The sequence below is a fragment of the Callionymus lyra genome, chromosome 10 (genome assembly GCF_982586985.1).
Source record: "Callionymus lyra chromosome 10, fCalLyr1.hap1.1, whole genome shotgun sequence".
Classification (NCBI taxonomy): Eukaryota; Metazoa; Chordata; class Actinopteri; order Syngnathiformes; family Callionymidae; genus Callionymus; species Callionymus lyra.
In genome coordinates, this window is record NC_141827.1 from 15,914,779 (window position 1) to 15,942,402 (window position 27,624).

The 27,624-nt window shown below is 39.3% G+C and overlaps 1 protein-coding gene across 2 annotated transcripts in view; it reads left to right on the plus strand.

Annotated features, from left to right (window-relative positions):
* The window catches only part of plxna1b (plexin A1b), a 182,102-nt gene that overhangs the window by 121,586 nt on the left and 32,892 nt on the right, over positions 1–27,624 (plus strand). For both annotated transcript variants that reach the window (XM_087801302.1, XM_087801303.1), the window contains exons 10-15: positions 53–253; positions 12,109–12,205; positions 14,912–15,102; positions 23,229–23,380; positions 26,658–26,781; positions 26,861–26,997. In XM_087801302.1, the coding sequence (XP_087657428.1) occupies positions 53–253; positions 12,109–12,205; positions 14,912–15,102; positions 23,229–23,380; positions 26,658–26,781; positions 26,861–26,997 (902 nt within the window). The remainder of the gene's footprint in view (positions 1–52; positions 254–12,108; positions 12,206–14,911; positions 15,103–23,228; positions 23,381–26,657; positions 26,782–26,860; positions 26,998–27,624) is intronic.

Consider the following 27,624-nt stretch of genomic DNA (forward strand, 5'->3'; position numbering starts at 1 on the left):
AAACCTTTTTTTGAGTTGAATAAATCCTAACGTTTTCTCTTCCCTCGCACAGGACTGCCCCCAGATTCTCCCCTCGACGCAGATCTACATCCCCGTCGGCGTGACCAAACCAATCACCCTGGCTGCCAAAAACCTGCCTCAGCCGCAATCAGGACAACGAAATTACGAGTGCGTTTTCCACATCCAGGGAGAGACCCTCAGCGTCCCCGCCCTGCGCTTCAACAGCAGCTCCATCCAGTGCCAGAAAACACCTGTGAGTAACAGCCTGTGTTTTTATGATTCGTTTCAGTGAGTTTGAAACTTTTTTTTCTCGCACAAACATGACTTGGGTGTTTACAGCGATCGTTGCTTTCCTTCGGTATCAGTTTGAGCATTAACATATTAAACCGATCGATTCCCGAGGGACCCCGAATCGCGACCACGCCGAGCTCGTTCAAGTAATGGCCCTCCTACATCTAATGAGCACTTTGGACACTAACATGCTCATTGTCCTGATGGATCGCTGCACTCTCCATGGATACTGGGACGCTCACAATCTAGATAAATGACCTCATTCTGATCCCCCCCGAATTGAACTGGTTCTTCGAAAACTGATAGTGACGTCAAGAATCGCCTCTTATTCGTTCTGAAACAAGACACTTTTTTTTAATGCTGGAATCGCTGGAAGGGACAGTTTCCAGAGCGTCCTGGTTCATATCTATGTTGGCTATTATGGAGTTGGACGGCCGTCTTCGAGACCCAATTAGAGATCCGCCGAGGATGATTTTAATGCTAATAGATCAACTAGGTGTCTTGAAAACAGGGAATGCTCCGTGGTCTTGAATGTTGGCGTTCATAAGGTGCCTCCGTGGTTACACGCGTGTGTTCGTAAGCTCGTGTGATGGATAAGAAGTAGCAAACGTTGCGCTTCACTGAGGCTGAAAATGTGCAGTGGGGGGGTGCGAGTCGTTTTTTCCGAGGCTAGTTGGGTGCAGATAGATCATGTTTACACATCCACACTACTCCACTCTCTGCTTTTACTCACTCACTGTTTCTCTCCATCCTTTTCTCGCGTGGCTTTTCCATATTTCTCTTTCTCAAATACTCTCTTTTCATTGTGACGACTCGACGTATACATTAAATGAAGGCTGATTATGTCTTTAAAATGTCAGCAAAAGGTCCTTCAGCCTGGCACTGTCATGTGATCGTGAAAAGTCCTTAGAAAGACCAATCATCAAAGAAGTTACTCTTGAAAACACTCATAATCTAGGGATGTTCCGATGCCATTCGGTATCTATATAAAGAAAACTTGTTTGGACTAGTTACGACCAACAGTAACTTTTTGTTCAATAAAAGCTTAACTAGAGGGAGAAAGACGACTAAAAACGCTACCTTTCTTTCAACCACTTATATATTGCACGTCAATGAGTTACGCGACTCTCATATTGCTGAAAACATAACAGTTTAACTGCGGATTCAGCCAAAAAGCTAGTCTTTATCGTTCATTTCAAGAGTTCAAACAGTTTCTCACTTAGAAGAAGAAGATCCAAGAGAATGTATGAGGAGTTTAATTTGTTTAAGTGTTGTTATCAAAATCAGGTTGTTGATTAAATACATTAAAAAATTAAAGTGTATTCTGCACCTCAGCACTTTTATTCAACATCATCTTGAGCCCCAGATCCCTTTGAGGAATAAAGTAAGTAAAGTAATACTTAAAAAAATCTCTTTTTTTTAAATTATTTTGTTCATATATGATGGATGATGATAGATTTAGATTTAAACTTAAGCATATGTAGAAAAGGAATCGGGTCAGTTTAGCTGAAAATATCCAGAAAAAAATCCAGAAAGTTAAAACTCCAGTAAGTTTCATTTATTTCCTTTGATTTTCATGCATTACACTGATCTTTGTAGTAGATTTATTCTGCATCTTATGATCTGGAAATGTTATTTATTTATTTTAAATGTGGTCTCAAATAATAATTTATTCATTCACCCAGATCCTATATCTGTTTTTTTTTTCCTTTACTGCCCACAGTTCTCTGTTTGTTTTTGAGGAAGCTCAATAAATCATAAATAACTAAGAGGAGTGAGTTCATAACTTATTCCACCAACAGTGTGTCGACTCAAGGCAGCAGAGATATACGAGAAGCGGGGCTAATCAAAGTGTGGGTGCACGTGCACACGTGTGCACGTGTGCATCCTTCACTTTGCTTCTGGCTCTGGATCCCAGGGTAGTTCTGCAAGAGTGTGTGTCGTTTGCACGATGGTTACTGGAAGAGCGTCCGCCAATCAATAGTGTAAACAGAGGGGTTCTAATCCACTGTTCAGATGGAGACACAGCAGTGTCAAACCACATTCACCTCAGGAAGAACTGTGGAAACCTTGGATTTATCCGCCTCACCTTTCTTACAAGTGAACAGCGGGAGCTGAATGATGAGGCTGTAGATGGAGAAATAATACAAATTAAATTTCTTTCTGATACAGTCAGTTCAGTTGAAATGTTGAAGCAACACTTTTAAAAAGGTTCCCATCCTGAAGGAGATAAAAAAGAAAAAAAACCCATAGAGAATAGTTAGGAGCTGTCTTGCCTGCATTTAATATAAAACTCTGCAGCAAGAATTCTGACCTGCTCTAGTAGAAGAACATTTCTCCGATCCTTAAAACTCTTCACTGGCTGCCAGTTTCTTTCAGGATCAACTTTAAAATTCTGGTTCTTACTTTCATCTAATCTATTCTATCAGATCTATTCATGGTAAGGCTCTTCCTTAGATCAGTGATCTGATCCAGCCTTACACCCCAGCTCGGGCTCTGAGGTCTGTGGATCAGAATCTACTGATGGTTCCTGAACACGCTTCTGGACCAGAGGAGAGAAATCCTTCCAGACTGTTGCTCCTAAGCTTTGGAAGGATCTTCCTCTCCCTCTGTGTTTGATGATCTACTGACTCCTTCAAGAAACATCTTAAGACCTTTTTATTTCTTCAGGCTTTTCCTTGATTTTCTGGGACTCCTGTGTTTGTCTTATGTGTCTTTTAAAGTATATATTTTAACTGGGTTTTTGATTGTTAAAGCGCGATTGTTAAAACCCTGCTCTAGAAAGGCGCTTTACAAATAACCTTTACTTACTTACTTACTTACTATTTTTCTCCCACCTCTGACGGCAGTAGTATGTCAATAGTATCCACTAACAGGCATTATAGTCACCAAGTGTATGACACATGCAATACGCGATAATGTAACACAAGCTCCATTCTAACCCTGTGGTCTATAACGGATCCATATCTTGCTGTAGGAAATAAGAGTCATTCCTCCAGCGTTCTATTAGGATTACTTTACCTACCAGTTAAAACCCCCCCACCCCTCGCGGGGGTCGAGCTCATCATGTGACAAGACATGACGGACAACGCAGCTTTATAAAAACATGAACGCAGCGCCACCCTTGAAAAGGTCAAAGACCTTTCTTAGAACTAATTAAATGGAAGATGATAAATAAATAACTTGCCTGTATTTTGTATGTGCTGTAACAATTGAAGTTTTAGGAGAAATTTGTTTTCGTCCTTGGCATTTCAACTGTTTCTAATCACGCTTAGGTGATAAACAAAATAATAAAAAATAAAAAATGATAAATAAAGTTCTACCTTACCTTACCTTACCTGAAACTGATAAAATTGATGCGCTTGAGTTAAAAAAACAGAATTGGAATAAAATAAAATATTTATTTTGTATAACAAAATTGGGGGAGCTTAGTATTTGTTTTTTACCTTCTCCTGTCAACTAATATAATCTACCAGACTTGTTCTAACTCTACAAGATGTAGAGAGTTAGAACAAGTTCATAACAGTTAATGTTGCTTAAAGACATGTTAGCAACAAATTCTATTTTTTAAAAGAAAAGAACATCTGGAGTTTAATTCCTGGAGGGACGTTAAATCAATTATTATTGAAAATGTAAATAAACTTATTTTGAGTTCTCTCGTTTGTATTTATTGTTTTCTTAAAGTATTTAAAGAAAAATAAATCAGCAAAAATTGTGTAAAAAACATTTTTATTGGCGTTTTTTTTATTTTTATTCTTAGGCCTTATCTGCCTATTTCTAATGCACTGGATGATATTTATCTTTTGAGAAAAAAACCTCTGTAGTCAACACACACCTTATTAACATGAAAGGTTGTCAGATTACAAGATGGTAGCTCAATGTCAGACTGAAGCCCGTGACCTTTTCAATGAGCGTAGATATTTCTCCCGTCAATAAACCTGCGGCAAACGGTAGCTCTGGAATACCAAGACAGTTGTTCCTATGTATACATGTTTATCCTCATTAAAAAAATGCATTTTATTGCCTACATTTAAACGTCGCCGCCCTAAAATGAAAGTTCGAAGCAGATTATTTTTTACATCCCCGCTTTATCCGGTGCCAGATAAGCCCACGGTAGCTCTTGACGCGCCGCAACCATCCGTCAGGCCTTATGGTAGCAGTTAGCCCTGGTCGACCAGTAATGAAAACAACAGGCTGCCACCGTTATTGGATCTCTTTGCCTCTAACCCAGCCCACCAGGCACCGTGCTGGGAAGGCCATTTGGAAGCTGTAGGTGAAGGCAAAAGGGCAAGGGATGCTTTAGCCGTGAGCTGTGATGTGATGCCCTCGGCGGGCGAGTGACCACAGGAGCACATGCGTCCGCAATACATTCACACACACACACACACATGCACACACTCCGGGGTCAGAGGTTGATCAAGCACAGCTGTGTAACAAGGAGCAGTGGCCAGGGTGAGAAAATCAACTCGTAGCTCTTAACTTTTTCCCTTTTTCCTCCTTTTATCTTCTGTTTTTTTTCCCCTCCGTTTGAACTTCAGCATCTCTTATTTCCTCCTCGCACCCCCTTTATCCGTCATTTCTTACTAGAGGGCAGGAGCGAGTGGACGGATAACATCAGTGTGCGCCTTACACCATTACCTTCCATCTGATAAACCGCTTGGCCACTCCATCATCACCCTCAGTCTTTCACTCTTTTTGCCATTGGAGGAAAACCAGCAGAAGACACAGGGCACGAGGAGAAAATCTACTTTGGAATAGGGTGTGTGTGTGTGTGTGTGTGTATTGGAAAAAGAGCAAGGGATGAAGGGAGTATCAGGGTTTACTGATGGCATCCAATTAAGGCTGATAAAATGATGATGCATTGCAGCCAGGCAGGGAAGATGGACTTTTTCTCTGTGTGTCAAAAGAAGTTTTAGTCGCAATGAGTTGAGGAAGAGAGAAGTAAAGGAGAGGAAGGTATTATCCGAGGTATGACAAGAAAAGATGCTATCAGAGCAAGAAGTAGATGTGTGAAATTAGATGGAGGGACTGCTGAGATGCACTTATATACATCAAGCATGAAAGTATTTTGGATATTCTATTTGTCTCATGTGGCTGTTTCTACTGTAGCGGCAGGTTTCGTGTCGAGATCCATCGGTTTCTTCCTGTCCGTCCTCAATAATGCTTTGAATATCAATTTTGAGCGGAAGTCTATTTCAGTGTGTTCTGCAGAAGAATGGCGATTCATCCATGATAAATGTCAACACATTTCTTTATTATTTATTCACATTAAAACAAATAAAAGAAAAAATTCTACAAAAAAATCATCTAGTCCAGTTTCAATATAGATGTGTGCTATTGTAAGGGGTCGCCGATTTAAATAAAAAGCAGGGACAAATATAAAAATAAATTGAATAAAGACTAAATAAAAAGTAAATAGTTCTAAATAACAGTGTAAAAATAATTTGATTTTTAACTACTAAAATCTATTAATTATAACTTGTTGAACTATGAACAAAAACTTTTATTTATTATTCTTATGGATACAAATACTTACCATAAGCTCCTGTTAAAACAAGTAGAAATAAAAATAGATTAGAACTTTAAAAGATTAAAATTAGATTTTCAAGTATAATAAATACAGTTTAAAAAGTACAACACAAAACAATGATATGTGATTATTTTACCGTAATTTTGGTCTGATGAAGCTTCATGAAGTGTCATTATTTTCAGAGTCCACTAGATGGCGGTCTCTGCATTATTTTCCTTTATTCTGAACAAATGTTCTAATGAAACATCACGTCATTTTACAACTGATGGCGCCACCTACTGACCACTAAACAGCATGACACTGATTCATGAAGCTTCGTCAGCCCATCACTAGTTTTATGGTTTTGCTCTGAACCTCATGATGGCCACATAAACGTAAGCTAACGAAAAATTATCAGATCAATTCGAGTCCTTTTTAAACAGTATGTTTACAGCTGAAAGAAAACATAGTAAAATATAAAACGGCAGAGGTTTTATTATGGAATCCATTTAAGGCTCAGTAGAAAATCTAAAAGAACTTATAATTAAATGTTGAAACATCATTTTTCTTCTGCCACTATAGTGCAAAAATACCTAATGAACTTCGCGCTCTTCTTTGATAAAGAGCTTGTCACTTGTCTCTATTTTTAGAGGCCTTAACCGGCGAGCGCCCCAGTATTCCCAGTTAGAACGCTAAGACTAATATTTACTGCTGCACTCTGAGAAATCACCTTCTTCTCCGCCTGCCTCTCCTCCCACTGTCATCATCTATTTCTGCTCGCTGCAGCCCTTCCATCTCCGCATCCAGTGACCTTTGCATTTCAATCTGCCTCCGTTTCATCTCTTCATGTCCTTTGTTAGACGAACGTAAATCAATTCATCATTCACTAGTAAGATAGGATCTTTGTTGCCTTCATAAAAACATACCCTTAACTATTAAGCAATGGATTAAAGTAGTGTTTCCACTGACCTAATTTATCCAGAAAACATGGCTAAAGGGGAGACTTCAGATGTGTGTGGTCGTGATGTACAGAAAAATATACTCTCCCATGGTGTGTGAGAGGTTTAGCTGTAGTTCAGGCAAGATGAGTGAATTTAGTCCTGGCCGTGCAACAATCCTGTTAGCATTAGTGATCAGCACTTGGTAACAAGTAATAAGTTCCAGCTGATTTCAAGCTGACGCACAGATGCTAAGCTATGGGGAGGGATTACTTCTTGATCCTGGATAAAAAAAGGCATTTATTATGTTGGTCTCTTTACGAACAAGCACTCTGTTTACATCTCAACATGCATACATACAAGCGTGTCGGCTCCCATGATCAAGATTGATGCCTTTTATTATTATTTTAGAGTCACCTTGAGCGGGGAGGGTGGAGCTAGTTCGGTTTACCTCTGTAGGCCACGACTATTTTTAGTTATTTTGAACACCTTTTTTCAAATTGATTTATTAACAGGCGTTGACCCTCAGATACCCTTCTCTGTCTCTTCGCTTCTTCATTTTAATCAATGAAACTTTTAATTAAATACATTTTCAAAATATCTATCGTGATCAAGGGTTGTAACGATAAACTGATGAAAATTTCTTAATGATTTTGACATGTTGTGATTATTCCACTCTCTTTCGGTTTAATAAAAAAAAAGGAAAGTCAAAATTTGGCCTAACAACAGCTTAAAAAAGCAGCTTGAGCCGACTGTATCCTCTCGTCCTCAGTCATCGCTGTGGTATTGCAGGATTCTAATTGTCCCTTCAGCTGCAGAGGACGTAATAACTGCCGCCATCTATTGTCCGGAAGCTCAATTGCAACACCAAAATGAGTAAACGTGACTATTTGTTTGTCAATCGTAAACAAAAAAAATATATATTTTACTTAAGACTAACTTAATTCAAATCTGAACAATAAAACACGATTTGGAAGCAAGTGCTGTTATATATGGATAATGTATTGCGAAAGAAAATATTATCTATTGTTTTACTTCTAGCTTCACTTGCACGTGATGATCTGTACATTTACTTGAACCTGCTTCATAGTAGCTTATGAATTGCTCTGTGCAGAGAATAATCACTGCGAGGGGAACGTGTGTGTGTGTGTGTGTGTGTGTGTGTGTGTATTCCCTGAACTGTGTATTGTGCAAAAATGCTGGTTCTGTATGAAAGTTTAATAAGCCTTTTGGTGCAATGAGAGATTCAGAATCATTACCTAATCTTCTTCCTCTCACGCCCACCGCTGCCCGACCAGCACATGCACTTGCACTTGCTTACCTCTTCCTAAATATTTATGCTGTGTCTTTCTGGGGGGAATGTAAACCCCTGGAACACACTGTGCATGTGAATTTGTGGGGAGTTGCATCTGTGCTGCAGATACAAAGGCCAGACTCTCGACACCTTCACGGCTGATGCGTGTTGTAATGTTAGATCTGGATGCATGCAGAGTGAAGTGGTTTGTACACACCTTTATGACGGTTCAATTCAATAAAAACTCACTCACTGATGTGAATATTAAAAATAATGTTTTTTTTAATCAATTATATACCATATTATATATGTTAAAGAATTTTAAAAAAAGACTGATGCAGTAAAACAGTCAAAAAACGACGTAAATAATGCATTTAATTCAGAATAGTTTGTGTTTATTATTTGATAAAGAAGAGTAACACCACCAGGTTGCTCTCAGGGATCGTAAAAGTCTCCAATAAAGACATGTATATCTCTTCATTTCTTGATCACTTATTGACATTAATCAAGAGATTATCTTTGATGATTTAGCATTCATGATTCATTGTAAAACCTGAAACTTTAGTTGCTTTCAAAGTGAGTGTCAAACTGAATCCCTTGTGATCAGAACTTGTTCTTTTCATCCACTTTTTTCTGAAAGTATGGAACAATGAAACAGACACCAGAGTCGAGTAAGATTTGTTTAAGACGCATTTTTAATTGAACTTAACTGAGGACTTGTAGTTCCACCCCTGCAGCACAATTGGTCGTGCCTTTTATCTACTTTCATCACGTCCTCTTTCCCCTCCTCCTTCTCCTTCTTCTTCTTCTGTTGTTCGCCATATAACATCCACTCGTCCTGCTGAAGTGTCTTTGAACATCACTCCTCATTGTTTGTATACAACACTCACTCGAACCACATGTTCTCTTCATCTGCGGCCTGTGAAGACGAGGCCTCATTCCCATGCTTGCCGGGTGGTCTCGTCCGGAGGAGAGCAACAAAAAAAAATAAAAAAAATGAGTTGTTCATATGCTCCGAGTTTGGATAAGAGAAATGGTTGCATCATACGTGTTGTAAATCGACCGGTTTTATTTATCCGTTTCCAGCCTGTGTTGTTGTGTTCTCATGGAAACTTCCCTCCACTAAAGCAGATTTAAGTGTTTACATGTATTTGGATGCACATGTAGAAGTACTATGTTGATGACATTCAGACAGGTGGAGCATGGGAGGAGGAAGTCGGGTCCGGAGAGACTCGGACAGGGGGGAGTCGGGGGAGGGATAATGAGGAGGAGGAAGAGGGCGAAGGGAAAAGAGGGAAACTCGTAAAAAAAAAAAGAGTGCTGGAAGAATGTGCGAAAGGACAAAGGCAGACATGTCAGGGAACAAATTGAAAATGCCAATTTCACTTTAGCCCCAACCGGCTCAGGCGCTTAGAGCCGGCCCCGGCCTCTTATTCCATGTGTAAATGAATGGTGTCCACAGAATAACACACAATCACCCCTCTCTATCTATCTCTGCCCGGCTATTTCTCCTTCACCCTCCGCCGCTGCAGTATCATCACTTCTTCCTCCTATCCTCTCTTCCATCTCTCCGTTGTGGGTTTTTTTTCCCTCTCTCTCTCCGTCTATCGCTTCATGCTACCTCTGGTCCCGTCAACCATAACAATTATTTTCAAGGCTTCTTGCCACCACCTGTCACATTCCTCACCTCACCACCTGCACACAATCTACCTTTTCAAGCTGCTTTTGGTGGATTCTGGGAGTTTTGGAGCGGATGCAGCAAACATCCTTCTGCGATTAAAAATGTCTTTATTAATTGAACTATTTAAGATAATTTAAAAATGGGTGAAGGTGGAAAACAGTAAATATTTATCTTGTTAATATATTGAACAAGAAGGTGCCGCACCTATTAAAAATCCTAGAATATCCACATTTTTTCAATTTATTTTACATTATTTCAGAACATAAGTGCATTAAACTCAACTCAAGAAAGGTTTAAAGTGCAATTAAACTCAGTTAACAAATTAATGTTTAATTCAAATAAAATATTATTTTTCGGCTTGATTTTCTGGAACTCCTGTTGTGTTATCAGTTTTATCTTGATCTTTAAAATGTATACCTTATTGAATATTGTTTTGATTGTTTAAGCGCTTTGTGACCTTGGTCTGGAAAAGCGCTATACAAATAAAAATTACTTACTTACTTACTTATTTACACATTCTAAACTGTAGCCGAGGTATCATGATGAATGAAAATAAAGCCGGCTATAACAAGCGGTGGCAACCCTTTAGCGAGATTCCATTGGTGCAGACGCCCTCGGGCAGGAAGGCTTCAAATTGGATCGTATCAGCGCTTGGATAGAATAATCTTGCTATCTCTCGCCCCGAGGCCGCCCGAGCATAGTGACCACAGCGGCAGAAGTGAATGTACCGGTTAGCCTGTGACTGACGCGTGTTCGTGTCAACATCTATGAGCAAACGGAACACGGGCTTCACAGATGGGAAGGTCAGGAGGTCGTGCTTTGATTGGACTGTCGTTTAAACGCACATGTAATCCTGAACCACTGATATGTGCAATTAAAGCTAGTAAATGTCGTACACATGCAAGTATCAGAATAATAAAATAAAAACAATAACTCAAATTCAGTGATTATTTGAATAGAGATCCATTTTTCATAGGATTTAATTATTTTATTTTTAATATTTATTATGAATAATCCTTAAAAGTGTTGGAAGTTGATTCATTTCCATGTGTGCATCACACGAAAATATTATAATTTGTTATGTTACATTAGGTTAAGGTCATGTTAGGTAAGGTTAAGTGATGTTAGGTAAGGTTACGTTTGGTTATGTTATGCTGGGTTGTGTTAGGTAATGTTAGGTAAGGTTACATTGGGTTACATTTGGTAAGGTTATGTTGGGTTACGTTTGGTTAGATTAGGTAAGGTTACGTTTGGTTATGTTAGGTAAGGTTAGGTTTGGTTATGTTAGGTTGGGTTGCATTAGGTAAGGTTAGGTTGGATTATGTTTGGTTGTGTAAGTTAAGGTTAGGTTGGGTTACCTTTGGTTATGTAAGGTTAGGTTGGGTTATATTATGTAAGGTTACCTTTGGTTATGTTAGGTTGGGTTACATTAGGTAAGGTTAGGTTGGGTTGCGTTTGGTTGGATTAGGTAAGGTTACGTTTGGTTATCTTAGGTCAGGTTACCTTTGGTTATGTTAGGTTGGGTTGCATTAGGTAAGGTTAGGTTGGGTTATGTTTGGTTGTGTAAGGTAAGGTTAGGTTGGGTTACGTTTGGTTATGTAAGGTTAGGTTGGATTATATTAGGTAAGGTTACGTTTGGTTATGTTAGGTTGGGTTACATTAGTTTAGGTTACGTTGGGTTATATTAGGAAAGGTTATGTTAGGTAAGGTTGGGTTATGTTAGGTAAGGTTACTTTGCTTAAATACTTTTTAAACATATATAGCGTTTAAATAAAATGGGTGCTTTTTTTCCCCAACAGTGAATTGTGTATTGAAGTAGACACAAACGTAACCGGATGTGAATGTGTAACATATAATTGTTCTGAATCTTGAGCACAGTATCTCTGTAGAAGTTTACCTGTAATTCCTCCGTCGCTGATTGCAGCCGCTTCTCTTTTCCCTTCAGTATTCCTGCGATGACTTCTCCGCCAACACTTGGTCCTGGTTGTTTCATTGAAAGTGATTCCGTTAAACAGATTACACCAACAAAGAGTCAATTACTTTTTAACTCTTATTAGTTCAGGATGCAAAAAGTGAAATTAGATGAGACCATTATTGTTGGAGATCTATTAAGCGTTTCATTCATCACTGGAATGGAATGAGTCATGCGGTGATGCGGTTTCCAATCTCTTAATCAACTCTGTTCTCTGCCAGACATTGTGGGATGAGCAGCGTGTTCAAATCGCAATATAGCCTGTCTCTCATCATTCATTTTTATGAGGTTTCAACTGTTTAAACAGTGTTGAGCACAGCCCGAGCAGCCAGCTGATAAAGAGTCTGCACTTCCAGTTACTGTTTTTTTTTCCACTGCGATTTATGGGACTAAGTGTCTTTTTTTTCCTCTTTTATGTTTCAGTATACCTACGAGGGCAATGACATCAGCGATCTTCCCGTGGATTTGTCCGTGGTGTGGAACGGAAACTTTGTCATCGACAACCCGTACAACATCCAAGGTAAGACGCAACTTGTTTTATTTAAGCTAAATCTGGAACATGGATGCATTTTTTTCAGTCAACTGACGGGATATTTGTTCTCTTAGCTGACCACTCTTTACTTCATAACATATTTAAAGGGGAACAACTGGCTATGTCTGCTGTAAAAATTATTTTCTTTTGTCCAGACACACTGACATTTTTTCATAATTATGTATAAAGCCCGTGTTAATAGCATCTGGAAAAATAACGATAATTGTTTACTGAAAAGAAAGGGTTAACTCTAGCAATGCTGGAAATTAAAAAATCGAAATGGTTTACAGGAAAAGGACATATTTATCATCACTTCTTCACAAAACAAAATGATTCAATTAAAATAACAGATTAAAATAATAAAAATCTGATGTAATGCAAGGCTCAGGGGCCACATGTGGGCCTTTGCCTGCATCTGTGTTGGCCCTCAAGTTAATGTTAATGATCCCTTCAATTATTTCTATATTTACTTTTTGCAAATTTATGCGCCTTTATGTATTTTTCAATAAAGAATAACCATCTATATCATAACATCTATTTAATGAGTCCCTCAAACAAAGGGTTTGTATAGTTATTTTAAGATCTTTACACTGAGACTACTATTTTCAGCCTATATTTCTAACATCACGGTAAAACTTACATTTTTATTCCTTCTTAATGAAGCTTTTTTTTTTCTTAAGATTTTCCGTCCTAACAACAGTCCCAGTATATACTGTGGCCCCTCAGGGATATCCATTCTCTTAGTAAAGAAACGGGTACATCAGAAAGTTGACTTAAAGGAGAAGAAACAATAAAGAAAATAATTCGCAACATCAAGCGTGAAACCTCGCTAACCTCTGTGGGTAATTATTGAGTAAACACGAGGCAAAAAACAATGAAATTAAGAGCATCGCTAAAGGTTGAATAAATTCCAAACACTTAAATATGAGGAGCGGGAACAGACTTCATTGGTTGGTGTGCGCCGCTCATCTAAAAGTGTTGTTTACTTCATCTGCAGCGTCGTCACATCAACTTTAATAAACCAACTTATGCACTTCCAGTGTTATCGAGGTATCGACGTATATATTTGCAGCAACTTCACGATGGCCCGGCTCCATATTTACTGTCCACGGGGGATATCGCTTTTCCAGTTAACATATCGATTTAATTGATGAAACACGGAGGGGACGAGACTATGAGATCACGTCTGTTGGATATAATTACCGAGCGGGAAACCTAATAGTGTCTCCATCATTTTTACACCCCGTCGAGCTCAGGCGGGGAGTCGCTACATTTCTCGCCCGCTGTGAGGTAAAGTAACATCATCGCGTCGCCCATCATAGGGTTCCGTGTGACCCGAGGACGGCCGGGAGAAGAGATGGAAGCCACATTTTTGTCTTTGATTGTCGGAGAGAACACACAACAGCAGCTTCTTCTTCCCTCATCTTCCTTCCTCAAATTACAAGCCGATTCATGTCACTTGTCAGTGGGGGAGTAATTATTTGCATTTGCACTATAAGAGGACGTCATTGTGTCGCCCGTATTCATGGCGCTCCCTATAGACGCCGACAAATGAACGGAACGAGCTGTTGGCTCGAGCCGAGACCTCGGTCAGGATACAGACCTAGATCCGGTGAGAGACGGTGGGAGCAGCATAAACTACTCTGACAGACTTTACGGTCTTTAAAGGCAAAAAAAGCAGTTCAATAAATCCAGCTCAGGCGGCGAACGTTATCAGCCGCATGCATCAGTGTCTGTGTGCCGGTGTGTGTTATCTCAAGTGTTGATCTGCTGGAGTACATCCATAGATGACCTACAGCCGCAGAATGTTTTCTCCCTCCTCACTGTCGGCCCGTTCCTTCTCTTCGCTCGCTCTAATCCAGGGAGATACTCGCTTGCTCAATACTAATGTGGTAATGTTATTAGAGTAAAAAAAAGAAACATGTTTGTCATTCCAGGTATCGATTGTATCTTTTTTAACTATGTGAGGTCAAGTGTATAGATAAAATAATTTAAATTAAATAAACAAAACCGCTGTTGCTCCTAAGCTTTGGAACGATCTTCCTCTCCCTCTGTGTTTGATGATCTACTGACTCCTTCAAGAAACATCTTAAGACATTTTTATTTTTGTTCAGGCTTTTCCTTGATTTTCTGGAACTCCTGTTGTGTTTTATCTTGATCTTTAAAGTATATACTTTATTGAATATTGTTTTGATTGTTTAAGCGCTTTGTGACCCTGGTCTGGAAAATATATAAATAAATAATAAAATAAATAAAAATTACTTACTTACTAACTTACTTTACTTATTGTTTATTAAATTGGTATTTTACTTTTATATGTATTGTATACTTATATATTAATAATTAAATACTAAATATAATTCAGTGAACCTATTCTTATTTCTTTTTTTTTGTCCCAATTTCAAGAGGAATATTGAACGTTAAATATGATTTATTTTCCTTCACAATCTATTTATAAGTGTCTATAAAAATTATTTGTGGTGCTCATAGTTGTTTACCACTTAAATATAATCTTTTACATAAATAACTGTTTCTAAATTCATGTGTTCATTAATCAATGATGATTTCTAACATGTGCATGAATTAATAATACAAATAAAACATCTCTTTTTTTTTATTTTCCTTTTTTAATAATTGAATTTCCCCTTTTCTTTTCACTTAATCCTTGTGTTTGATTTCTTCTCTTCTCACCAGCCCACCTCTACAAGTGCTACGCCCTGCGAGACAGCTGTGGGATGTGTCTGAAGGCCAACCCCAGGTTCGAGTGTGGCTGGTGCGTCCAGGAGAAGAAGTGCTCGCTCAGACACGAGTGCGCTCCCACCGAGAGCACTTGGATGCACGCCACCACCGGGAACAGCCGCTGCGCTCATCCCAAGATCACCAAGGTAAGACGGCGTCTGCAGTGTTTGTGACGCGTCGGAAAAAAACGTCTCCGCTCAGTGACGGCTGAAGGCCTGCAGGTGTTTCTGCTGACGTGCTGTGAGACAGTTTATAGGGAAGATTTGAGTCCCTCCGTGGATACATGAGCAGAGTGAGGATGATATAGGATGAATGAAATATCTACAGCGACCACTAGGGGTGCATCCTCGCAACATTTGTTGCCATGATACTGGTTTACTCCGGGCACTTCGTTTTCCTCCCACAGTCTAAAAACATAAGGCTATATTGGGATCTTGGTGAAATTGTCCATAGGTATGAGTGTGTGTGTGTGTGTGTGTATGGTTGTGTGTTTTATTTGTTCTGTGACAGACTGGCGTCCTGTCCAGGGTGTCCCCCTGCCTCTGGCCCGATGAAACTAGGATAGGACCCCCGTGACCCTCATAAGGGAATAAGCGGCAGAAAATTAATCAACAAATATATTATCAATATCAACCGCATTGTATACGTACAGTAGTTCTTTAACCCTTGTGTTATAATCTCAGGGTCAAGATGACCCAAAGGCCCCAAAACAGTGTTTGTAGTATCCCTTGTGTTGTCTCTGGGTTACGATGAACAACTTCAGCCACTGTCACATATGTCATTTAGGAAGGCAGGGAGGTCGTTCAACCTTGACCCAGAAGCAACACAAGGGGATACCACAAACACATTTGTTTTTACTCCTTTGGGTTAAAGGTTTATACTGTGTTTTAGTAGTAGTGTGTAAAAAATAAAATAATATTATTTTAAATTTACAATTAAAATGATTCACCTATAAGGAGCCTAGCTCTGAAATAAGAATAAGAATTTTAAATTTGATCCTGAAAGAAACTGGAAGCCAGTGAAGAGTTTTAAGGATCGGAGAAATGTGAGTTCTTCTACTAGAGCGGGTCGGGTGTTGTGTTATCAGTTTTATCTTTCCCTTTAAAGTATATACTTTATTGAATATTGTTTTGATTGTTTAAGCGCTTTGTGACCCTGGTCTGGAAAAGCGCTATATAAATAAAAATGACTTACTTACTTATTTGTTCATTTTTGTGTTGCAATTAAACTTTCAGCCTCTAGATGGTAGCAGTCAACACAGCCTCTGCAGGTAACAGGACAGTTAAAGACCCCAGGGAGTACGAGAGGGTACAGTCGACTCGCGTTTGGACATAGTTTTAGTTTCAAAACAATTGAAAGCAGTGACGACCTTGAGAGTCATGCAGTCTGTAAGTTATGCAACACCAGTAGTCATGTACTCGACAATACTACAAATATATCGTTGCTCCTACAGTATCGCAACGTATCGATTTGCCTCTTTCTTGGCAATATGCAGCCCTACTGACCAGCCCTCACAAAAAGAAGCTGAATTGAGGGTGAAAGTACGATCTCTCCTCACTGACACACAACTTGTGTGTCCTGCATACACAACTGTGTCATTGGCTGAATGTTGTTGTTTGCACAATGAAAAGCCAAGAATAGCAAGGTGTTGCCAGGTAATTAGCAAAAGTCTGGTGTCCAAAAGAAAATGACGCGACTTGGCGGCGTCATGGTTTCCTCGCCCTTAATGATGAGACGACATCATAGGAGGGGAAGTGGACGGGCAGTTTTTTTTTCTCGAGTCATCGCCATGACAGTCACCACAACACAGATGGGCCGGCCAGGAGGAGGCAGTTCACATGCACTAAGTCTCAACACTTTGACGTGATTAGAAATGATGGTCACACACTAACACACACACACACACCTGATGGGCGACGGGATGGTTGTTAATAAAGTGAAGGTAAAAAAAAAAAAAAAAGACAAGGAAACGTGGAAGTGTGTTAATTGTGTCCCTCCATGAGCGCGAGTGTTTGTGCGAGCGTGACAGACCGGGTGAGCTTAGGCGTCTAAACACCGTAGCGCACCCATCTGCTGCCGTCGTTAGCCGTGGCGGTGGTCCGCGTCTGACTGTGACCCGGGTCACTGTTCCTGCAGCTCTGCACACAGTATGACACAAACACGTACACACACAGACTCACAAATGCACTGAGAAAACCAGGGTGAGCTGCTTTCCTGTGACTTGATCCTTCTGCGACTTGTTTATTTGTCCTTTAGCTGCTCCATTTTTTGAATAAAACAAACTCGAAATTTCAAATGTTTTCGGCCACATTACCTTTAGAGAAGCGTCCTATTCGGTGACAACTGTTTATGATGGTTACCCGGTTCATTATCACAGACCTGGAGGGGCGTCCGCCCGCCAGACATTTCCCTGTGCGTCTCCGGTTCTTCTCGCTGAATGCCTAATGGAGATACTGTATAATTGGGGCAGCATCACAAAGATAAGTCCTCTAACTAATTCTGCATCCCACTCGCTCTCCCATCGCCCGCCACAGTTATCTCTGTGGAACAAGCGTAAAAAAAAAAAAGGCAATTTGGGCACATGCGTGTGAGGGAGTCGTGATGGCGGGGGCGGCAGCGGGGGTGCACCCTGCACAACGCTTGTGTGAATTCGGGGGCAAATCCTGTCCCGGGGCGAGATGTTGATGGCAGTCAAAATAAAGTCGACGTGGAAGAATCTTTAATAGGAAATAAAGTGGTGAGCGATTGAGAAGTTTTTCTGTACACGACTTTAGTTCCAGATTAAACGGTATCTGTAGCTCATGAATATCTCAAGCATTTAAACTTAATTTTAAGATTTTTTTTTTATTTGTTCTCATTATGCATTGATGTAATCGGAGTTGTAACCCTTTAATCGTTCTATTTAACAGAGTGTAGTTATATTGTTTAACTAAGAGAACAGTTTTGAATTTTGTTTGATAAATGATTTCTTATTTTAATAGTATAATAAAATGATGAATCTGATAAGTCAAATATTATATCTATAGATCTGAACATTCTACTAACTATGGACGTTACAGACGAGGACCATGGAGGTATTTGAATGTTTTTAACTGATTAATTTAGAGGTAGATGAAATTGAGCTCCAGTCCTACATTAAATGAACGTACATTTTTGTCTATAACTCTAAAAAGGAACAGATTACCGTTTTTTCCGGACTATAAGTCGCTCCGGAGTACAAGTCGCACCAGCCATAAAATACATAATAAAGAAGGAAAAAACGTATATAAGTTTCACTGGTGTATAAGTCGCAATTTTGGGGGGAATTTCTTTTGATAAAATCTAACGCCAAGAAATAAAATAAAAATAGATTATAGGCAACAACAGGCTGAATAATTGTACGGTTATGCTAACGTTACACGACACAACTGAGAACATGCCTGGTATGTTAACATGACATATTAAGAGTTATTCAGATAACTATAGCATAAATAACATGCTAAGAAGTTTACCTAACCATCTGTGTAATTTCAAAAAACTAAAATCCAATGATATCTTCATCATCGGTGTCACTTTTAAGCAACTCCGCTAATTCGGGAGGTAGAAGATGCTATTATCAACACAGGTCTAGAGCGCCCTCTTGCGGTTTAGTGTGAAAATAACATGTGAAATGATATACCGGTAATAATGTGTCAATAATTTCACACATAAATCGCTCCAGAGTATAAATCGCATCCCCGGCCAAACTATGAAAAAAAACTGCGATTTATAGTCCGGAAAAGACGGTAATCTGAAAATAATCCCAATACTTAGTCGACATGAGGGTGAGTAGAAAATGAGTGAAGTTCGAATTTTGGGTGAACTATCACTTTAAGATGCAATTCCATGTAAGATGTGTATATCTGGAAGAATATTTCAGTTTTTTGAAAACTGGATTTGGAATAAATGGTCCAAAGACATTAAGAAAATATTTCTATTTTCGCCTCTCGTTTGTGTCTTCTTTTTTTTTTTTCTCGTCAAACATCACATTGTCCACACAAATTGAATATTACTCCACTTCTTACTCTCCATTTGTTCAAATCCCTCTCACGCCATTTGATCCCTTTTTGTGTTCCTCTTCGCTCCAGTCAGATGGCTTTGTTCGTCGCTACAGAATGCCCGGGCTGCTGTGTGTCCATTAGCTGGAGGATTAGCTGCTAATTTGATTTCGTCCACAGAATGTATGTTCGACCCGGAAAAAAACCGCGAGAGGCAGAGTGACTGTTCACGCAAACATTTGCAAGTGTTGTGCGAAACAGGACATACATTTACTCATTTATCTCGCTATCTTGGGCTTTCAGAGCCATTTGGTGCCATTTCTGAGTTTGCCGTTTGCTGGTGTAATGTTCCTCAGCGGTGTGCTATTGGGGGGCCGTTCCACTAATGGCTTCCGCACCTTGGCTGCGGTCCCTGAAGCATTGATTGATTGAAATGACAAGGATTGCCTGATAAGTGATGTTTTTCCCACGTTTTGCGCTTTGGCCGGACATGGAAGTATCTTATGAGTAGATCTCATCATGTGTCTTTGCGACTATAATTCAATCAAAGCAACTTTTTTTCCTGCAGAATACAGACTTCAGTGGAGTCCAGCGGTGGACTCTTAGATGCCGGCTGTTTTTTTTTCCATCGTTCATCATTCCTCGTCGGCTCCGTCAGAGGGGACAGGAGAGCAATACAGCGCCCTTAGAAACCAATTAAAACAAGTGTTGCCTCTGAGCTCGGGACTGATGCTGTTTCCTACTGTGTTTCTTAGTTCTTGGCTACAGTTGAGCTGCTACTTTTGGATTGTTTGTTCTCTTGATAAACTGTTTTTTGCGAAACACAACTTTGCACCTACTTTTAGATTTTCTTTTTTTAAGGGCCGTCAAATCGTACATGTTGATGATTAATCACAGCGCAAACGTTGAGGTAATAAATCCATCCTCAAGAGACCTGCTGCAGCGGGCGGAGGAGCAAGTAGAGCACAGACTACTTGTACAGTAGTTGGCCTAAGAGCACCATCGGAAAGTCACACATATTTTATCCGTCCATATCCATTTGTTAACAGCGAGAATACAAGCCCAAAATAACAATTAACAATCCTTTTGAACGTGACAATGTCCAGTGGTGGGTTCAGGTCCCTCGTAATTTTTGAGGGCAGTTTTGTGTATTTTAGTTCCAATTTACAAGGTATTGGTGTTAGTTGTAAAACATAAAAGATGATTCAAATATTTTGAAAGCATTCTTGTTCTTTTGTAAAGAAAAAAAAAAGAAACCCAAATAAATAAGATTAAACTAAACAATGTTAAGAAGAACAGAAGTTGGTTAGAAAAGGATTAACAGAAAGTTAGTTTAGGTAAATGTTTGGATTGATTTTTTTCCTTTTTTGTTCATGCAAAATGCTGAAGAATTAAAATAAATGCTTTGTCATTTTGATATAATGAATCCACAGATACTCTGTGATTAATAAGACGTTTTTATTTGTTCAGGCTTTTCCTTGATTTTCTGGAACTCCTGTTGTGTTATCAGTTTTATCTTGACCTTTAAAGTATATACTTTATTGAATATTGTTTTGATTGTTTAAGCGCTTTGTGACCCTGGTCTGGAAAAGCGGTATAGAAATAAAAATTACTTACTTACTTAATCTGATTAATATTTGAATCATTTTCCTTGTAATATCAAGATACATTTGCATGTGTGCACTCGCTACATTACAGGGAAATTAGTGATGAAGTGACAAAAAACGTCAAATTCCCCATCAACAATATTAGCTGAATTACTTTCCAAACTAATATTTGAATTAAACTCATCCATAAACCTCAAAAAGTGATTAAATGTTTAAGATTCTAAGGAGAATTATACAGAGAAAGTTCTCCTTGTGAGCGGCAGATAAACCTGGTCTTCTGCCATGTTTGTATCTTTTACTCTGCCGAGTCCTGTGATTCCACCATCCCTCTCCCTCCAGTAACAGCAGATGTTATCTCAGTACCGCTGTTCAGCCGGCGACAAAAGGACTCGCACAAAGCCTGTGACACCACGGGACAAGTCAAGAGAAAGAGAAATGAGGCAGAATGGTCTTTGAATTGACGTCGAGCACCATGAGTGGAGAAAAGAAAGCGTGTTTAGACTTTTGTTTACGTACTAAACAGGGTTTTTTATTTGTGTTGTTGTTTCGCCAGTGTTGCGTCGTGATAAGCCGGTGCTTAAGGAAGTGGTGAGATTTCATTGTTGCATCCTGAGGCTGAGTCCTGCGAGACGTTGTCATTCAGCGGTAAATTAAATGCGAAAAGTTATTGTTGGACTGTGTGGGATAGAAAGTCTCGCTCGACGATGTCACTTCCGCCTTTCAGTTTTCTCCGACATGTCTTTGTCCTCGTGTGTGTTTGTCCGGCTTTGATTACGATGACTAAATTCGAAGGTAAAATGGGAATATTACATTTATTTCGAGAGCTGCTACCTGTGTAAGTGCTTTGATGGTGGTTTATTACTGGATGTACGAGGGTATAGAGTGGTGCCTCGCCATATTGCAGTCCGCCTTATGCGGTCTTGCTGTTTCGAGGTTATATTCTTGCACACGGTACTGAGTATTGTATTATATTCTCGCAGGCTAGAGTTGGTCTTTGACTCTGTTGAACAGAAATTAAACTTCATAATAACCACAGAACTTGTGGGAGGCACTCATTACTGCAACCACCTTACTTGTGGTGACAACAAAACGGTGAACTCCCATGTTGCATTTCTACACACTGCTCTATTTGGTAACAGATACTAAACTAAATGGGCTATTAAATTGTACAATTCTTTCTAAGTTCGGGGGCAGGAGTGGAGTAAAAGTATCATGGTGTTCTGTTCTATGTTAGTCTTTGTATCCTTTGTCTTTTTTTATTTTTCTTTGATCTATGTTCTTTATCTTTATATTTAGGCTTAGATTGTGTCATCTTGTTCTTTCTCTTTATGTTCTTGTTCTTATTTTATTTTGATTGATTTATTTATTTTATTTTATTTCATTGTTTTAAATGAAAAATTGCTGTATTTTCTGTGGCTATTGGAAAAAAAACAATATCAATAAAGTTTTACCTTACCTTACCTTAGATAATAACTCGCTTTATTACTTTATTTAAATGATATGTCTATATTGGACGCCTATGGCTGGACATAAAAGCATTATGGGAGGTATCACTGAGGGGGTTGTTGAAAGGGATGGCAGCTCTTATGAAATTTATAAAGAATTCATGTTCAATAAATGTATTTAATTTAAACGAGTAAGAATTTAGACGGTCACTAGTTCACAGTTTGTTTTTCAATTTAATTTCTACGTCTATATTGCTTTGTCCATAGTGATAGAAAGCTGCGATTGGTTGGCTGGGCGGCAAAGCATTAGGGTAGCTGTTGCCGAGGGGGTTGTTAAGAGGGAGGCAGCTCTTGTTCAATGTTGTTTTGCAAGTTAGAAGAATTGATGCTAAATACATATTTTTAGTTTAGACAAGTGAAGATTAAATTAGTCACAGATTTTATTTTAGACCTTTACACTGCAATAAACGGGGGATCACAGTAATTTGTGTTGGACCCTAACTGAGTAGTTGTACTTAGGAAGAATGTTTGATTACCTTTCAAACGTTTGATGTAAAAACGTCAAAGGACTAGAGAAGTAGACCTCGTTGTAACCATCGAGCATCTCTATATCTCACTTTTAAATGCCTTTTTTCTTTTTTTTTTCTTCTTCACATGGTCCCTCTGGGAGGAACCAGAGATCTGTGCATACCACGAGTTCTTTATGACCAGCAAGGTCAAGAGTTACCGTTACAGATTCTCTTCCTTTCATCCACTCTTCCTCGCACAGACGTGACAAATGACCTCACCCCTGCCAGGTTCTAATTCAATTAGCCTTAACTGTAATTATGCTTCTAATGACTGATTACAAAAAGGACCATTGTCTGCATCAGCGCGAGGTGAATTGGAGTGTGATTAGTGACTGGGCGCGCCTGAGGTATCCATTAGCACCTCCGTACATCGTCCGCGGACCTCAGCGGGGAAATGATGACCAGAGGTCAGTTTGCACAGTAATTGTGTTCTGTAGATTAATGGTCTAAAGGGTTGGACCTGGAGATCCTTGGAGAGCTCGGTGGGTTGGTCCAGGTTAAGTGTGTGCCTTGACGGGTTTGTTGAGGTTTGACAGAGTTGAGTTCATGAATCTTCGGTCTCTAGTGTTCAGTTTGTTCTTTAGATGTTGGTGGGTTTTTTTGAATTCTGACTTTTTTGTTTTATTTTTTTCCAGCTTTTTCCAGAAACGGGACCCCGGCAGGGAGGAACTATGCTGACCATCATCGGAGAGAACCTGGGCCTGCAGTTCAAGGACATCCTGAGTGGGGTCCGGATTGGAAAAGTGTCCTGCAACCCTCAGGAGGATCAATACATCAGCGCCGAGCAGTATGTAGATATTTCTATAAAGTTTTGATTGAACTATTCAAGGGGTCTTTAGTAGGGCTTTTGACCAGGAAATACAATAACAACTCAACCAGCATTTATAATTATAACTTCCACTTCCATTTAAACTTCTTCTTAATCCAAACATTTCAATTTGACGTCAAGGAATCCTTTTTTTTTTTAAGTATCTGTAGCATTTCTGTGCTTCTTTACTTTTATTGTCATCCAAGAATATTACAAGGTTGAGTTGTATAACAATTGAAATGTTTTTGAAATGTACTCGGGAGCGACAACAAAACTACATTTAATTCACAAGTGAAAACATTTTAGGGCCAAGAAAAATAAGGAGACGCGTGTCACGGTTAACGTTGTCCTCAATATTCTATTTATGTTGCTGTCAATTTGTTCGACAGAAGCACACTTTGCTGCCGTCTTGGGGAAATATAATCTTCTCTCTGTCTCTTTACTAAAGAAAAATCACAGAAACTTTCCCGTTGATGGTTTGACAGTTAAGACAACAGAATGCCGACAGCAAAAAAAAAGGTTTCATAGAGAGGTTTTAAAGAGAAATAGAGTGTATTCTTCCAAAGATTGGACGTTTTATATCCTGCTTCAGTAGCCTCCTATTAAACTCTTGTTATTATGTCACTTAACTTGTCATGTACAATCCCGGGAGTCGTCTCCGAGGTTGTATAATTCACCGTCTTTTTGAGAAGCATTCAGCACAGATGGCAATTATTGAGTCGGACCGTCAGGTTTATTAAAACTGATGGTAGCCATACGCTTCTATTAGAGGCCCCCCCCCCAATTGCTCTCAAAAGTCCTGAGACCTCGACCCAGTGTGAGTTCTTGCAGGTGAAACGGGATATGTGGCCCGATGTTGCAGGTCGAAAGGTCACAAGCTGTGTAGCGTAAAGACCCCCCCCCCCCTAAAGCACGGCCCCGAGGTTGAAAGGGAGAAAAATGGCTTAACATCAGCATGACACAAATTGATTCACAAATAAATCAATGATTTTAAATGTCGGGCGCCAGGTTTTCTAATTGAGTTTAAGTGTAACCCTGCACACAAGGATAACACGGTGACCAGAGATTTTTAAGATCAAGATCAGAATAGTGTGAGTTCAATCAATAAAGAAAAAATACTGAACATTGCCATAAAAATAACTTTCATCGCCGACTTAATCAGAAGTTATATTACCAAAAAAAAAAAGTAAAATTGCATTTTTGACTACTCAATGGCAGAGTAGAGAATCTGGTTCCTGGAACACCTTTTACATCATTAAAATCCTCTTCACACCTCAGTTGCTGTGACACAGAAATAAAAAATCGTATTCACCATCCCATTATTTTCAGTGGGCTTGTGCCCAATGATCGCATTATGATATGTCAATCAAAGTCAACTGCCATTTGTTTACTCCCCGCTCCGTGGAAAAGTCGTGAGAAAGTTCTCAGCTCCGGCATTTTTCAAGAAACCTTTTTGAGCAAGGGCGGGTGGACTTTTTGAATTTAAAACACAGCTTGATCATTCTCTAGCCAAGACCACCTACCCTTCCTTTAAAAACATAGTAAGTAAGTAAGTAATATTTATTTATATAGCGCTTTTCAAGACCAGGGTCACAAAGCGCTTAAACAATCAAAACAATACTCAAAAAAAAGTACATACTTTAAAGATCAAGATAATACTGAGAACAACACAGGAGATGGGATTTTGTCGTATACATTTGTAATTTCACAGCTGTAAAAATTATCTTTTATACTAGTGCTAAATACGTAACTATATGGAGTTGTCCTCAAATTGCCGTTGTCATGGTCACAAAATAAGGTTGCAATGTACACGTTTATGTTTCCTCTTAATTCTGAGCGTCCAACACACCCGCATGTCTTCCCTTATTGCAGATTAATATTTGAGGCTTGACTGCGACGGGTCCGGCATTTTAATCCCGTCCCAGTCCTGGTCCAGGGAATAAATGAAAAGGGAAAATAAAAACAATGGACATATGATACACTGCATCGGAATGTGAAATTTATTCACACTTCCTGCAGTTGCCATGGTCACCTGGAGGGAGGCTGGAAGCAGGGGAGTTGATTAAACTCATCTGAGGGAAGCTGAGGATGCCATACGAGTCCAGTCAATTAATCAGCCGCTTCCATTCTACATCTTCTCTCCTTTTATTCTCCCTCTCCTTCCATCTCGCGCTCACATTCCTCTCTGTCTAGTTTGTTCATTCTGTCTAATTATGAGCCGTGTGTGTGTGTGTGTAGATGTGTGTGTGTCTCCCGATGGGTTTCCTCACGGCTCCGCCCCTCACTCTGTCGTTAACTGTGGTTATCATCCTGTCGTGGCGAAGTGTCAAATTAAGTCTCAAATCACGCTCGCGAGCTTCACTTTCATCTCAGATTCCTGCAAACTTTTACCACGACTTTTGTTACATTTGGAAGTGTGTCTGTTAAGTGTGAGGCGGAGCTGCCACTTGTATGTGAAAGTAAAGTTTTAGAAGAAAAACATTGTTTGATTAGAATGAAAAATGCAACCAAAATATTTAAACACTTGAATTATATGTTTAATATAGTAGTCGTTGTGCAGCGTCCGACTGGGATGGCATGTCAGGGAACATCATAAGAAAATGTTTTTAATTGGGCTGGTACTTTTAATTTCTTCAGCAAGCTTGAGGCAATGCTAATGTTGCATGTCTATTTTTGCTCTTTTTTTAAATGATTGATATGTTATTCGCTTTTATAAATGTCTCTTTTTAGTTTGACTACTAATGCAGTAACTTCTTCTTTCCATATCAATCCACCTTTAGCTTCAACCTTTAGAAGTTATTTTCTGAACATCTTTGATCCAAATCGAATTGATAATTTGTTGATTTTTAAGATTTGAGTGTGAATATGGGCCACTTTTATTTATTTTTAGAAATCTTTTCCATCTTAACTATAAAATCAAAGCTGTATAAATGATAACATTTGATGAAATTATAGGATCTCATGTCACAGGCTGCAGATTGTGCATAGGTCTGAAGTTCGAGACCCCTGATTTACACAGAAACCTTTTTATTCTCCCAGTTTAACAAACAAAATGATGTTGATCCGGACTTGCGATTACGAAATGATCAGCAACAACGTCCTTGCTGTGATTTTTAAATATTAAAAACTCTTTATGATTTAACTCACTACAACTCAAACTCTCAAGGCTGCTTTTATATGACATAATAAGTAGGTTTTACAACTTCAGCTCTTTTTCGTGTTCAAGATCAAACGTTGTTTTTTTTTTTTTTTCCAGGATCGTCTGCCGGCTGAACGATGCGACGGGCTACAGGGTGCAGGAGGCTCAGGTGGAGGTGTGCGTCAGGGACTGCATACACCCGGACTACAAGGCCATCTCGACCAAGGCCTTCACTTTTGTGGTCAGTTTCAGAGCACGATGAGTGTTGGACTCTCGTCCTGCAGTGTCATTTGACTCCCGCTCTCCTGTGTCTCCTCCAGTCTCCTTACTTCACTCGGGTCAACCCCACCACGGGGCCCATGTCCGGAGGAACCAAGATCACCATCGAGGGCAGCCATCTCAACGCCGGCAGCGCAGTCAACGTGAAAATAGGACTTCACCCGTGCCGCTTTGAGAAGTACGTCAATCCTACTTTGTCAGGCGATTCCACATGTTATTATCAAATGCAAAACACTCTTGCTTATAACAATGTATTTCTTCATTGATTTGAAGGGAGACTATTCAACAGAAGTTATTACTATGTTTGCAATTGATCATCAACATATGTTTTAATATCACATTCCTGAGTAGAACCTCTAGCACAGTAACCGGTGTGTAATTCAACTGCCAACCATTATTAACCGAACACACTGCTCAGTGGATGGAACATTTAATAACCATGTGCCGTATAGAAACCTCCTATATCCTCCACTACCTGTCATCCAGAAGCTCTTAAACTTCTTTTTTTAAAAGTTTTCTTCCTCCGAGAGCAGATTTTCCAGTGATGTATATCTCCTAGGCAACCGCTGACAGAGTAAACTAATGAGCTGCGGCCGATCAGCTTCCTTTTTAGATATAAAAAGCAAAAGTAAAGGCCAATTTAAGCTGAGCTGCTTGAAAAAAAAAACCTATTCATAATAGTCTTGGCCTTTCATTCATTGAGCAGCAATAACCTTTATGCCAAAATAATGAACTGGTTGAGTCCATCTCTTTAACACGTCTCTATTCAGAGGGTCCTGGAATCAAAACCTATTTACCCCGAGTC